General features: G+C 42.7%; 1 protein-coding gene across 1 annotated transcript in view; it reads left to right on the top strand.

The window, feature by feature from the left end:
- The window catches only part of LOC104489536 (polypeptide N-acetylgalactosaminyltransferase 9-like), a gene marked incomplete at its 3' end in the record, with an annotated part of 47,312 nt that overhangs the window by 14,906 nt on the left and 19,866 nt on the right, over positions 1-12,540 (top strand). Inside the window, exons 3-4 of the mRNA XM_010131711.1 lie at positions 9,150-9,316; positions 11,388-11,562. Of these exons, the coding sequence (XP_010130013.1) occupies positions 9,150-9,316; positions 11,388-11,562 (342 nt within the window). The remainder of the gene's footprint in view (positions 1-9,149; positions 9,317-11,387; positions 11,563-12,540) is intronic.

Here is a 12,540-nt window from a genome sequence, read left to right on the forward strand (position 1 = left end):
AATTAAACACAAGTACCTTGAATATTTAATGTTAAATACTTGCAGGAATTTTTTTAATAGTCAAGGATAAATTTCCACATTTACATATTATTATCTGAACAACAAATAGCTTCAAGGGTACAGCAAACTGTTCTGTGCAAATGGAAAATAGTGAGTTTACTCTTATACATTATTTATTGAAAATTATTCCTTTGGTTTTATCCACTCCACTCTTTTTCCCTCATGTCTGGCATGGAGCTGGAGTGCAATGGGTGAAACTTTTCAGAGAAGGTAGTATCTTAAGACACGAAATCCACATGTGGATATCTCGGCTGGTACCTTCTCACTCCCTGCAGACGTGCTGGGATTAATTCTTCCCTTGCCATAAAGATCTTTTTTGGGGACCTTGATGCATCACCTTGAGTGGAAGAGTGCTTCTTAATAGGAAATCTGCTAGAAATCACTGTTGGAAATGCAGCTAAAAAGCTGAGTTCACATTGCTAGCTTGAGAGTAATGGCCCTTGGTGGCAGGAACGAGAAGTGGTGCTACAGGATAGCAGCCAATTTTGTGATCGCACCTTAGAAAACATTTTTCTGGCTTCTTGAGCAGCTCTTTGAGAACCTTCCCTATTTGAAATATGAGGTCTTAGTTTTGGTGAAGCACTGGGAGGAGAGTATATTCTCTCTCCTCCACAGACAGCATAGTTTCTAGAATCAAGTTTCAAAAAGTTGCACAAAAGGTAGTGTTTTCTGAATATGTTTTGCTGGGAGGAACTTCAAATCAAAGCGCTGCTATTGTGAACTGCCAAAATGCCTTTAGGTTTGCCTTTACTTAGTATCACTTCATTGGCTTCACTGATGTTTATAATTCACTTCAGGTTCAAAGAGCTCTCCAATTTCAAAGCAGAATTTTGCAAGACCACGCTTATGTTTATTTTTTAAGACAGCTCTTGTCTGGTTTTACTGTTGAAGGTTGCAAGCTAAAAATCCAAGTGGAACCAGGACCAGGATCTTTCAGAAATCTTGAGAATCACTTGACAAATCTAAATAAGCCATTACAGTTTAATCACCTAAAATTAGGCAGAATACATGTCACTCGGAATTTAGTTGGGCTCTTCCTTAAATTCAAGTGCAGCACCATTAAAACCCAAGTCTCATGGGGGATACGTGTTCTTTGGGGGGATTTGAAAGCAGACTTCAGCTTCTCCATTAATTTCCAATCAGCCTAACGCTTTGTGATGCAGCATGCATACAGCCACAGGCAGATCTTGAACGGGCACACTAGGGGATAGAATGGAAATTTCTTGCAGATGGTATTTCAAAACATATTAGAGACTCAAGTTAAGTTACCAAAAAAAGGCAAATACTTTTTTACTACCGAAGGATTGGAGCATGAGCTTTTAGTCATTTTTCACATTAATAAAGGGGTTTCTTTTAAAAGTGATGGGAACTAGTTTTAACATTTTGATATGTACAGATCAATAGGAGTGTTAGATGTGATGCATGCTTCTGGTATTGTCTGCCTGAGGAAAGCCAGAAAGAGCTCGCTAAATAGAAGGCCTCTATTTTATGTGTGTGCCAACAGCTTTTGAAGAGTCTGATGATCTTAAACACAAGGGTTAATATTCTTTATGAGTGGGGCCATCATCATGCGGTGTATGTTAACTATGCACATACATCACGCTATCAGTCACTGGTTGACAGTTCTCAGGGCTTTCTACCATACGCTTCAAATAATTTGCCACAGAGAAGGGAAGAATTAAGCCAAATAGAGCAGCAAGCCTGCTAAAAAACAGAAGATACAAGCGTGTGGGGGTTTTGTGCAGCGAAATTAGTCCCGGTTGTACTGACCTGGAATTTAAAGAGAAAGGAAAAAGAACGAAAATGACTGTCTGGTTCTCGGGAAATACTTGTCCCCTGTGTATTATTACTTCATGGGGAGCTTTAACCTACCTGTGAAACTGTTTGTGTCCCAGCTTGAAAGGGCTCTTTTCTGCGTGGAAGTATGACAGGACAGAAATTCCTGTAAATTTGGTCTTTTCTGTAGGAAATAGGACAGAGATGAGAGAGTTCTAAGGTATAAAGGACACTTATTTTTAAAAGGCTGCCATTATTCCTTCTGCAAATCCTACAGGCATGAAGTCCAGTTGTTCAGCCTGGGAATGTGGGAGATTCCCAGGAGCAGACGTGTGGTGGTAAACTCGTGGCATATTGCAATCATTTGTCTCTGGTTGTTATTAAAGGACATTTTTCCTTGATACAGGAAGCATTTGCAATTAGCACAGAAACAAGGATTTGGCCTGGTTTCTTTCTGATGAATGTGGGTGATTTCTTTCTTAGACTCTTGGATACAAACTAAGGAAAATCGTCTGAAGGAGGCATGCAACAAAAGCTGCTGGAAATCGCCACACTGTGGAGTAGATGTAAGGTCTCAGTTCATTATAATTCTGGAAATTACCATGGACATCACTGCGTACCACAAAGTTGGAGGATGGATTATATTAGTTGACTTCCCCTGACTCCCCTTTAATATGAAGCACTGAAACACTGTGAGGGGAGGAACAGATGCAATTTGTACTCAGGAAGAGTCGAGGAGGTGTCTTTATTTTAATTAATTTCTTCAGGGGTAACTGCTGAGGACATGGAGTGCGGCCAAGGGAGCAGCTGAAGTCAGGCAGAAGTTATTCAGGGAAGCTGACCATTCAGAGACTGTAAAGTCCTGACAGAGGAGTATTTTAATGACTCATACTGTGAAGGTGTTCTCTCGAGCGATAGAAAGGGCAGTAATTTCTTTGGTATTACATTAAATTCCGGATGAAACTGTCGTTCAGTTTGTTCTTTCAAGAAGAATCAGGCAGTAGAGCTCAGAATGGGCTTTCGTTGCTTTGGCAGATACTTTCTTTGCGGAGGACCCCAAAACTGGATGGGTACAGGAAGCCAGCGTAATGCCAAATGCCCGAATACTGACAGGAGTGTTATATGCGGTACCTGCAGAGGTGGAGGGAAAACTATCCCAATTTCTTTAGCTGTCACTCAGGGGAGAAAATTCACCCACCAGATCCATTGTCCATCAGTGTTGACGATGGTTTTTCGAGCTACCTAGACTACCAAGCTTACAGCACCAGCAAGAATTGCACTGATCTTGTACCTGCACTTCACCAAATAAATTTGAGGAAAAGGCAAAGGTGTTAGTTTTTCTTCTATGTGATAAATCAAAGTGGAGGCTGTTCCATAAATCCACACAGACTCCAAAGAAACAGTGATGGTAAAGAGGTATCTGCTGGTATCACCACAGTTTCCAGGCTTTTGTGAATGCAACTGTCACTTCTGGTTTTACCTCAGTCATAAAAACAATGGGCTGCTTCTCTCAAGACAGGCAGAGCTTCAGTGTTCTGTGCATCTGCTGCCTTGGTCATCATTGTGAGTATCAGTATTACATGGTTCCTACTGAATGATGTCCTTGAGCGCCAAAACAGGAGCAGAAAGTAAGAGAAAGTCTTGAACTCAAAAATTTACTGCTGGTTTGTTTGGGGATTGTTTTTTTTTTCTTTTAGACAGGGCAGAAAAACCCATCCTTAATAGAAAGAGAATGTTACGATATAATGCAGTTAACACCTTCTATTGAGAAGGAGAATTAATTAGGAAGGAGTTGGAGCCCTCTGCCTGACAGATTCATGATCCATGAAGCTAACCAGTTTTGTAGCCTGTCATTGCTTTTGCCGTGGCCTGGTCAGCGGTTGATGCCCATGTTGGGGAAGGAGATGTTTGCAGCTTGTCACATTTTCACTCTTGTGTCAATACAGAACAGAATGTTATGCGAGTTTATTTCTGCATCTGCAAAGTTCCTTGTACATTTAGCACTAGCTGCAAAGCCTCAGTGGTTTGCTGGAGAAAGAAATCAGGCATTGAACTAACTGCTACGTTTAGTGATTTATCCGTTGTGAATCGTTTGTGCCTGTGGAAGTCACAGCAGCATTTAGGTGCTAAACAGTGTACATAGGATTACTCGGAAGACTTTGGTTTAACTGGGTTCAAAACACACACTGACCTGGTGATTGAAAGTAGTCTTCGTTAGCTTTAATGAGCAAGGATTCAGTAATGGTTTTAATATTTATCTTTGTCCTTTCATTGATCGTGTACCAATGAAATGCTGTTCCGCCTCTTTTCCCATGCTGTGGTTATAAAACACAAACACAGACCATGCTGCAGCTTTCAAGGTATGGAGCATGTTGGGGGTTTTGTACTAGAACAGCAGAGGAGGAATCTTCATGGCCAGCAGTTTCATCAGCAAGGAGAGAAACCCACTGTTATCTCCACCCCAGTGGTTCATTGGAAAAACATATCTTGTATTAAATACTTTAAAGATTCATGAAGGAGCTTTAATTTTGTTTGCATTTCTTCCTGAAGGGTAAAGCTGTCAGAAATCTCTAAATGCGTTGCCTAATCCGTTTCCAAACTCAGTGTATTAAGGTCTGCAATCATAACTCATTTTTGGAGTTTAGCAAGTATGCAGGCAGGAGAGAAGGCGGAAAGAGAGCAGGGAAGATTTTTCTTTCCTGGTAACGCACTGCACTACCTGCATGGCTGTAGGGTCAGCCCGTCACTAAAAATAGTGCAACTCAAAGGGACTTTAAGACCAGCTCTGATAAATAGAGGACTTCACGTGTTCCTGCTGTATCAGATACAGGTAAATACAACTATCATGGAATGAAGACTCAGATGAAAGAAATTTTCTTTCCCTTTATTGCCTAAAAGCTCACAGGGCTGCCCTGAGCAGGCTTATGTGCAGCTGAGAAGCTTTTGTTTTCTCATTGTCCCAGTTTCTAATCTATGATCTTTTTTGTGTTAGTAAATAATTTTTTTCCCAAGGTCCTGTTCTGCCAATGGAAGAGCCTTTCCAGTTTTCTTATGCCTGCACAGACAATGCTCACAATTGGGCTCAGGGAGCTGACTGGGAAATGTTCATTTCATGCAAGAGAACGAATGAGTGAAAATCATCTCCAGAGTAGAGAAAAAGGATCTGACATCAAGCTCTCTGTCACGTACAAAGGACATACCTCTGGGGTGCCAGCCGAGCTCTGCAGTAGGCAATACAGAGCAAGAACACTCAAAGACGCTTCCCAAGACAACAGCAGGATGCCTCAGGTTTGATGCTTGGCATGTTGTACGAAGGTGCCTGAAGGGCTGTTTCACATATCAGGTCTAATCCCTCCTCAGCTGGCCCGTGGAAATGATTAGCCATGGCATTGTCAGTCTTTGCTTGGAATTGCTAGACCTAAGTGCATCCAGCGGTGTGTTTCTCTGAGCGTACCTGTCTGCCTCGGAGAGAGGCACTGCTTCTCACGCAGACCCGAAGTCCTGTGCTGGTTATACACTGTGAGACCGGACAACAGTTCCTAACGCTAACTTAGAATCGCAGGAATATTAAATGTGAGTTATGCCTGGCCAGCTTAGACCATCATTAGCTACCACAGAGGTCAAAAGTGCGCCCTGTTCTTCCCGATCTCAGTAGCGTTGGACAGATGTTAATGATGAGGCCAAGACTTGGCTGTCAGTTACTGTCATTGTCCTCCCTCAACCGGTTGCCACAGTTCTTAATGTGATCGCACCTAGCGTGGAGAAGTGGAGACCATGGTGGTACCCAGCTCCCTTCTCTGGCAGAGTGCTGGGAGTAGTCCTGTGGCTGTGGTCTCCCCAGGCAGGGTAGCCAAGCTTCTGCTCCCTGTGAAGGGCTGCCTTGAACATCCAGCACTTTACTGCACAGCATTGGGGCTGCCAGAAATGGATGGTTTCTTGCTTTCCTACCACAGTCCTGTCAGTGGTCAGGTTGAAGTGCATAAGGGCGTGCCTTGCTAGGCACCGTCGTACAGTTTGCTGTTCACACCTTCTGGTTACTTCTCAAAATAAATAATAAAAGTAACTAGTCTCTTGTTAAGCTCCTCCATCATTACTTCATCCATTTCTTGTCCAATGCTTTCCCTCTGTTTCCGACTGCTGCTCTAACCGTTTTCTGAGGGGATGTCCTACGCCTTTTTGAAAGTCAATAGGCTTGGGACTTCTCTGGAATGACCCCTCTCTTACTGCTGTGCTCCAGGGATACACCAAGGAGGACTTCCTGTGTCCTCGTGACACACTGACTTTCTCAGCCTGGTGTACAGGCACAAGTGACCGAATGTTCCATTGCAATGTGCTTGGTCTGTTTACAACATCCTGCCAAGTGCGAAGCTGCAAAGGCATTGTAAGGTGACAGTGAGCGTGGCTGTGCTTTGATGGCAGAGCATCGTTGCATGTGATTTGCTAATGTCACTCGGACTCAGGGTGTCAACTGTTGGTTAGAGTTTCTTGGAATGAAGGAAGTGGTAACTGTAAATTGCTGCGGCTGGGGCCTAATTACAGAATTCATTGGGAAGCACTTGGGCAACAATCCAACAAAGCACTTAGGCACCCACTGATTTTTAAGGGAATGCCCCTTGTCTGGCATTGCTTGTGCTCTCGGACATCATCAGAAGTGTTTGTTAGCGGACCACTGCTTTCTCCTGACTACCTCAGCACATCCATCTCATTTTCTGAAGTGAGTTAAGGAGTTGGGAGTTCAAGGTTGACTGGAAGTCTGCAGGAAATAAACTCCTAAATCACTGCTGTACTTTGAGAATTCTCCTCAGCTTATTTTGCTGTTCTTTAGTCTTGCTGTAATAAATAAACCTATGACAGCTTTTAAACCACTGCTAAATTCTGAGGTTTGCCTTTGCCCATCTAGATGTCCCTGTTGCTGTGGGGTTACCTAAGATATTCTAACACGTAATGGTTGGGGTGCTCTTTCCAAAGGCAGACATAGTGCAGGTGTTTCACTATGTCCTGCTAACAGAGAAGGGGAGAGCTGACAGAAGGAAGGTTGCAGTGGGAAGTGATAGGAATGACTTAACCCAGCAGAGATAACAAATTCAAAACAGCCTTTTAACTAAAGCAGTCCCCGATGCCCCACAATGTAAGTAATCATTGAGAACCACGGCATGAAAAGTCTTGTGAACTAGTGAGACCATGGAGTCACACTTAGGATAATAATGCATTGATTTAATATGAAGAAGAACAAATAAATCAGAAGTGGAGGTTATGGTTTAGGTGTGCTGTTTTAAAGCTTGGATTAGAAAGAAAAATTTTCTCAGAATGGAATCAGGAGGATGGAGGAAAAGGGCTGGGGATAAGTCCCACTCCACCTTTCAGTCTGGACAGGACCATGTGGCTTCATGCCCGGGTGTTTCTGTCCGCTCCCCAATAAAACAAATACTTTTTCCTCCAGAGCAGTACAGCAGGATTTCTTGATTGGGAGATAAAGGAAGTCTAGCCTGATCCACGGAGGTCTTGTACTGTTTCAGCGGTTCCCTGTCTTTTCTTAGGCAAAACACTTTGATTCCACACGTGCCTGTCTGCTTCTGACATTTGTGTTCATCCTACCTTTCCTTTGATTGCGTGTCCCTTTACGTTGCAAGTGCTGCTTCGACAGCCCTCTCATTCTCACTGCACTTCCTCCTCCTCCTCTGTCTGAGCCTCCTTGCTGTCTCCAGACTTCAGCTGTATGGTTTCTTCGCTTCTCGTCTTTCCTGCTACCTCTGAGTGCTGATGCAGGACCCCACCAGGAGGCATAAGCCTCTGCCTCTCTTCGGCCAGCAATGCACCCACTACTCCTGTTCCAGTCCTTTTTACTGAGATGCAGTTCACTGTGTCCTGTTCGTACCTAAGCAAGTTGCTGTCAGATCAAAGATGTTCCTCATCAAGGGAAATCTTGCACGGAATATTTTTTTAGCTGGTGGTTCTTTCCTGTTAGTGAAGTGTTCCTGGTGGACTTCTTTGATATGTTGGTGTGGTCAAGAGGGAAATCACATTCAAAAAGAAATTCAGAGGTCATTTCAGGGCATTCACACCTCCTGTAAATCTCTGTCCTTGTTCCAGATGTATTTTTAGATTCTGTAAGAATGGTGCTTAGCCACAAGTTTCACACAGTGGTCCTCTGTATGGTACAGGCCACTGGCTAGCTGCTAGTAAGTAGCTATGGTAACACTGCGATCAATGACAAGTGCTCGGGTCTCTGAGAAAATCATGCTGGGATGAGTAGGAATTATGGATAATTGCACTCTACTAGAATTCATAACTGATTTCCAGAGGTTACCCAACAGTCAAGCATTTGTTGCCCTCCCCATTCCTATGACCACCGACAGTGGGGGGAAAAAAGTGATTGTTATGCCAAAGTAATGAGGAAAGAGGTCAGAAAGTTGATAAGAGGAGAAAAAGTCATTTTCTGTGATATCGTTAGAGTATTTTAGAGAGCAGGTTCAGTAATTGCCATGGTAGTTCTGAATGGCTTTTGACTGTGAGAAGACGTACGTAATTTTTTTAAGTTAGCGTCTTTGCTAGTGGGAGAGAAATCCACTTGAATAAGGCAGTACGGTGATACAGGAGGGCATGGGGGCTTGGGAAGCAGAGGCTCTGCTCTGTGCTGGGTGTTTGCCAGGCCTCGGTTTTTCTTCTCAGAATGGTCTATCATGACATATACGCATCAGTGAGCAAACACAAAAGGAAACCGTGAATTTCAGGAGGTAGCTGCCTGCCAGGGTGATGTCTCAGATGAAGCAGATGTGTTTTGCAAGTATTTCAGCAAGTGCCTGCCTGTACAACAAACATCATGCATTTGTCACTGCTGCACAAACTGCAGAATCAGAAAGGGTGACAAGTGCTCTATGTATGGGCAAAGGCAAAACCTGCTCGAGTGGGTCCTGGTTTTCGGAGTGTGAGATCTAATTATGAGTTAACAGCAGACTTGATGGCTCCCCTGGGAGCACAGACAGGCTGGAGTATTATGAGCCTTCTCCGAGTTGTTTTTGAGCAGTCATTGATATTCTGTCCGTTTTCAAGAGATACCTTTAACCTTCCGGAGAATGAGAGCTGCTACAAGTCTGTGTGTGCGCAGATACACCTTGTTTTTCACTGAACTGATGGGAAGTTTGCTGCTCCCGGCTATGCTGCTGCTTCTGAGCTTTTACCACGTCTTTGTTTGGGATTGGAAAGAACAAAGCCTGCGAGCCCCTATATGCTAGAGAACAAGGAGAGGACACTCTTCAGTGTGTTTTACCTCCTGGTGGCTTCTTGGGTTTTAATTCTCTCTTTCTTCTCTCCAGGTGCAAACAGATGACCTACCCAGATGACCTGCCCCAGATCTCTGTGGTCTTTATATTTGTAAACGAGGCACTTTCTGTCATCCTGCGCTCAGTGCACAGCGTTGTGAATCACACCCCGTCGCACTTGCTCAAGGAGATCATTCTGGTGGATGACAACAGTGACAATGGTGAACACACACAACTTTTCCTCTAATTACTGTGTGGTTAGTGGACATGAAACGGGAATCGAGGGGTATTTGGACATTACTAGCTGAAGTGCTTTTTCTAATGTTGGGATGAAACAGCACTGAGTCATTCCGCATTTAAACAGCCCAGGGAGGAAGGTCGTTCATGCAACCACTGATACATGGCTAATAAGCTAGATCAGAGGTTGGTCTAAACATACATCTGCTGAAATCAGTAGAATTTACAAGAGTGTGTGTTTGTTGATGCGAAGGTTGATTGAGCCACTTGCTGTGAGTAAATATCAACTATTTGTACAACAAGTAAACTTGCATGTGGATAAACCTTGCTGATTTCACCAACATCCTCACAGGACAAATGATATTGTGCAGACAAGCTTAACAGAGAAATGACACTCTTCTCCAAATTTTCAGATCCAGAGAAAAGTCATCATTAAGAGGCTAAAAGTTTGAATTCTACTCCCAAGGAAAAGTGGAGCTACAGCTTCTCCTTAAAGATAGTTTCTGCTCATTTACATGGCAGCACACTCAGCTTCTTCGTGGTTTAAACAGCTGTGGATAACATCAGATTTTGAGTCTGGTTTTGTGCTTTGGTTTGGGTTCTTTTTTTTGGGTAGGGAGTAAATTAGGCTATGAGAATGAAACCGAATGGACACAAAGCAAGTGCAGCTTTCAGGTTATCTGGTTCATTAATATAAATATAACACTTCTGTTACACAAATTCTTGGTGAGCGTATAGAGCGATATTGTTCAACACGTTCCAGCATGGTCAGGTTTGAAGAACTTCTAGGATAGAGGTGACTAGCAGTGTTGTTCTGTTTCAAGTTGTTATGCCTTAGACTGCTTGAACTGTTGCAGCTTCTCAAATCGTATGTTAAAATCAGGGTCAAGTTTAGCATTTCCTCCACGGATCAACAGCTTTAAATCTTCCAGTTTTGTGTTCCTCTTCAAGATCCCCAAAGAGAAAGGGGGAGTCGAGAGAATAAATCACTGAAAGAAACCTACAGATTTAAGAGAAGTTTTGCCCAATTCTGCTTTCCATTACGGCAGTGTTACCTATGGAGTAATTACGTGAGATTGCAAAGTGTTTGAGTCAGTGTGATATAGAGGAGAATTGGATTCCTTGTTTCTCAGTGAACTCATATGGCTTTTCTCTGTCATTCTTCCAGATGAGTGGAGATTTATCAGGTCCTTGATTCCAATGATAATGATTTTACTGCGTAACATAGATCAGAAGAATGAGGCTTCTAATGTCCTGGAATTTTCTACTAGTTTTCCTAACGAATATATTTGAGTAAAAGCCTCATTATGAATAAGTTGCAGTGTAAAATAATTATCAAACTAGATTTATTTAAAAAAATACAGAGAGCATTTGGTAATTGGCCTGTTTACAAACCTACTGAAATGAAGGTGAATAAAGGAGTGAATGAGTTCAGCTCCATCTGTGGTTGAACAGATGAAAATGAAAATGAACAAAAGCCTGAAAATTAACAAAAGAGAAGAAGTCTATTTGTAATCTTCAATATCCATTTAGTTCAATGGGGAAGGAGCCTAGTATTGAGGATTCCTAATTATATTTAAGGGAAAACCCTTAAAATGAAGGGAAATTAATTTTGCTCTGAATTAAGTCTTGACCCAAAATCCATTGAGGTTATTTTTCAAATTCCTACTGAATAGCATAAATCAGAAAAACCCCTACCAGTCTCCCATGTTACACTGCTGTAAGGTCAGAAATGCTCTCCAGAGCCTCATGCAAATCATCAGAGAATTAGAATAGTAATTATTTAAAAATATTTCGTCAAACTACTTCTCCCTCAGCCCATACTAAACCTGTGCAAGTCTAACAGTAACCGCTCTGATGCGTGGAGAATTTCTGAGCTGAGACCCCTGGAACTGGTCCATGCCACAACTGCAGTACTCATCATGAGACTGTCTAAGGGTTTAGGAATATTTAAGGGTTTCTTTCCCTTTCCATGCAGAATAAATCAAATTAAAAAATAATGTTGCGGGGCTTTTCTCATTCTGAATATTTGTGTGGGGTTTTTTTATCCTGCAGTTGAACTAAAATTTAATCTGGACCAGTATGTCAATAAAAGATACCCAGGTCTGGTGAAAATAGTGCGCAATAACAAACGAGAAGGACTCATCCGAGCCAGAATCCAAGGCTGGAAAGCAGCAAGTTCTCCTGTTGTCGGATTCTTCGATGCTCACGTCGAATTCAACATTGGCTGGTAAGTCGCTGGCTGTCCCCACGGGGAGAGCAGTACTGTTACACTGTGCCGGTGTCTCAAAGGCAGAGAGAGATTTGCTCAGCAACAGGGAAGCTGAAAAAAACTGTAGGGAGGAGACAGCTGTAGGCTGGTGTTATCACATTAGCAATTACTTCTGAATAATATTCTTGGTTATTGCAACATTGCCGACTATCTTCTGCAATGGCTGCAAGATCCATAAAAAAGCTATTGTGCCTGCTCTAGTACAGCTCAGTGGAGAGAGAAGCAATTTAAACCGCGATGAATACGAAACCTCCAAAGCAGCCAAATGGGGAGACACCACTAAGGAGCCTCTGGGCTGGAGGCAGATGCTCGCTTTCAAGTACTCTTTTTTATCTCCTTGTCATTTTCTATCATTCCTCCTTAGAAATTTGAATACCAATCTGATTTCCTCATAAATTTTCTTGCATTTACATTTGAAGGAAACATTGAATTATTTCTTGCATTTTTAATGGGGCTTGAAATTAGCACTGCTTTCCTCATCCCCTTTGTGTGGCAAGGGAGCAGTATCGACTGTGGCAAGCAGGGGCCTCGGCTTAATGGGCCGGATCTGCACTTGGAGCAAATCTTTGTGGCACCACATCGTGGCCAATACTGGCATTACTGGAAGTTGGGACTGAGGAACTAATCGGTAGTTCGCTGAAAAAGGGCTACTGGGATCTTTAGTATGTAAACCGTGTGTTTTCCGAAGATGGGCTGGTATGTGATAATGATGATGCAGGGTTATGGTGGAGCTCATTATGCTCTGCAGTTCTGGGAGATATCCCCAAATTAAAACTAAAAATAGCTGTACTTAGAACCAGAGAGAAACTTAATTGCAAAGGAATGGAGTGTTTATTTTTATATGTTAAGAATATCTTTATAAAATGGAAGATGCAATAAAGTAAGTCTTGTAGTGCACCTGGTTTATGTTCAACCCATTCCCCACCGCCCCCCCCC

Source organism: Buceros rhinoceros, unplaced genomic scaffold, assembly GCF_000710305.1.
Source record: "Buceros rhinoceros silvestris isolate BGI_N320 unplaced genomic scaffold, ASM71030v1 scaffold4780, whole genome shotgun sequence".
NCBI lineage: Eukaryota > Metazoa > Chordata > Aves > Bucerotiformes > Bucerotidae > Buceros > Buceros rhinoceros.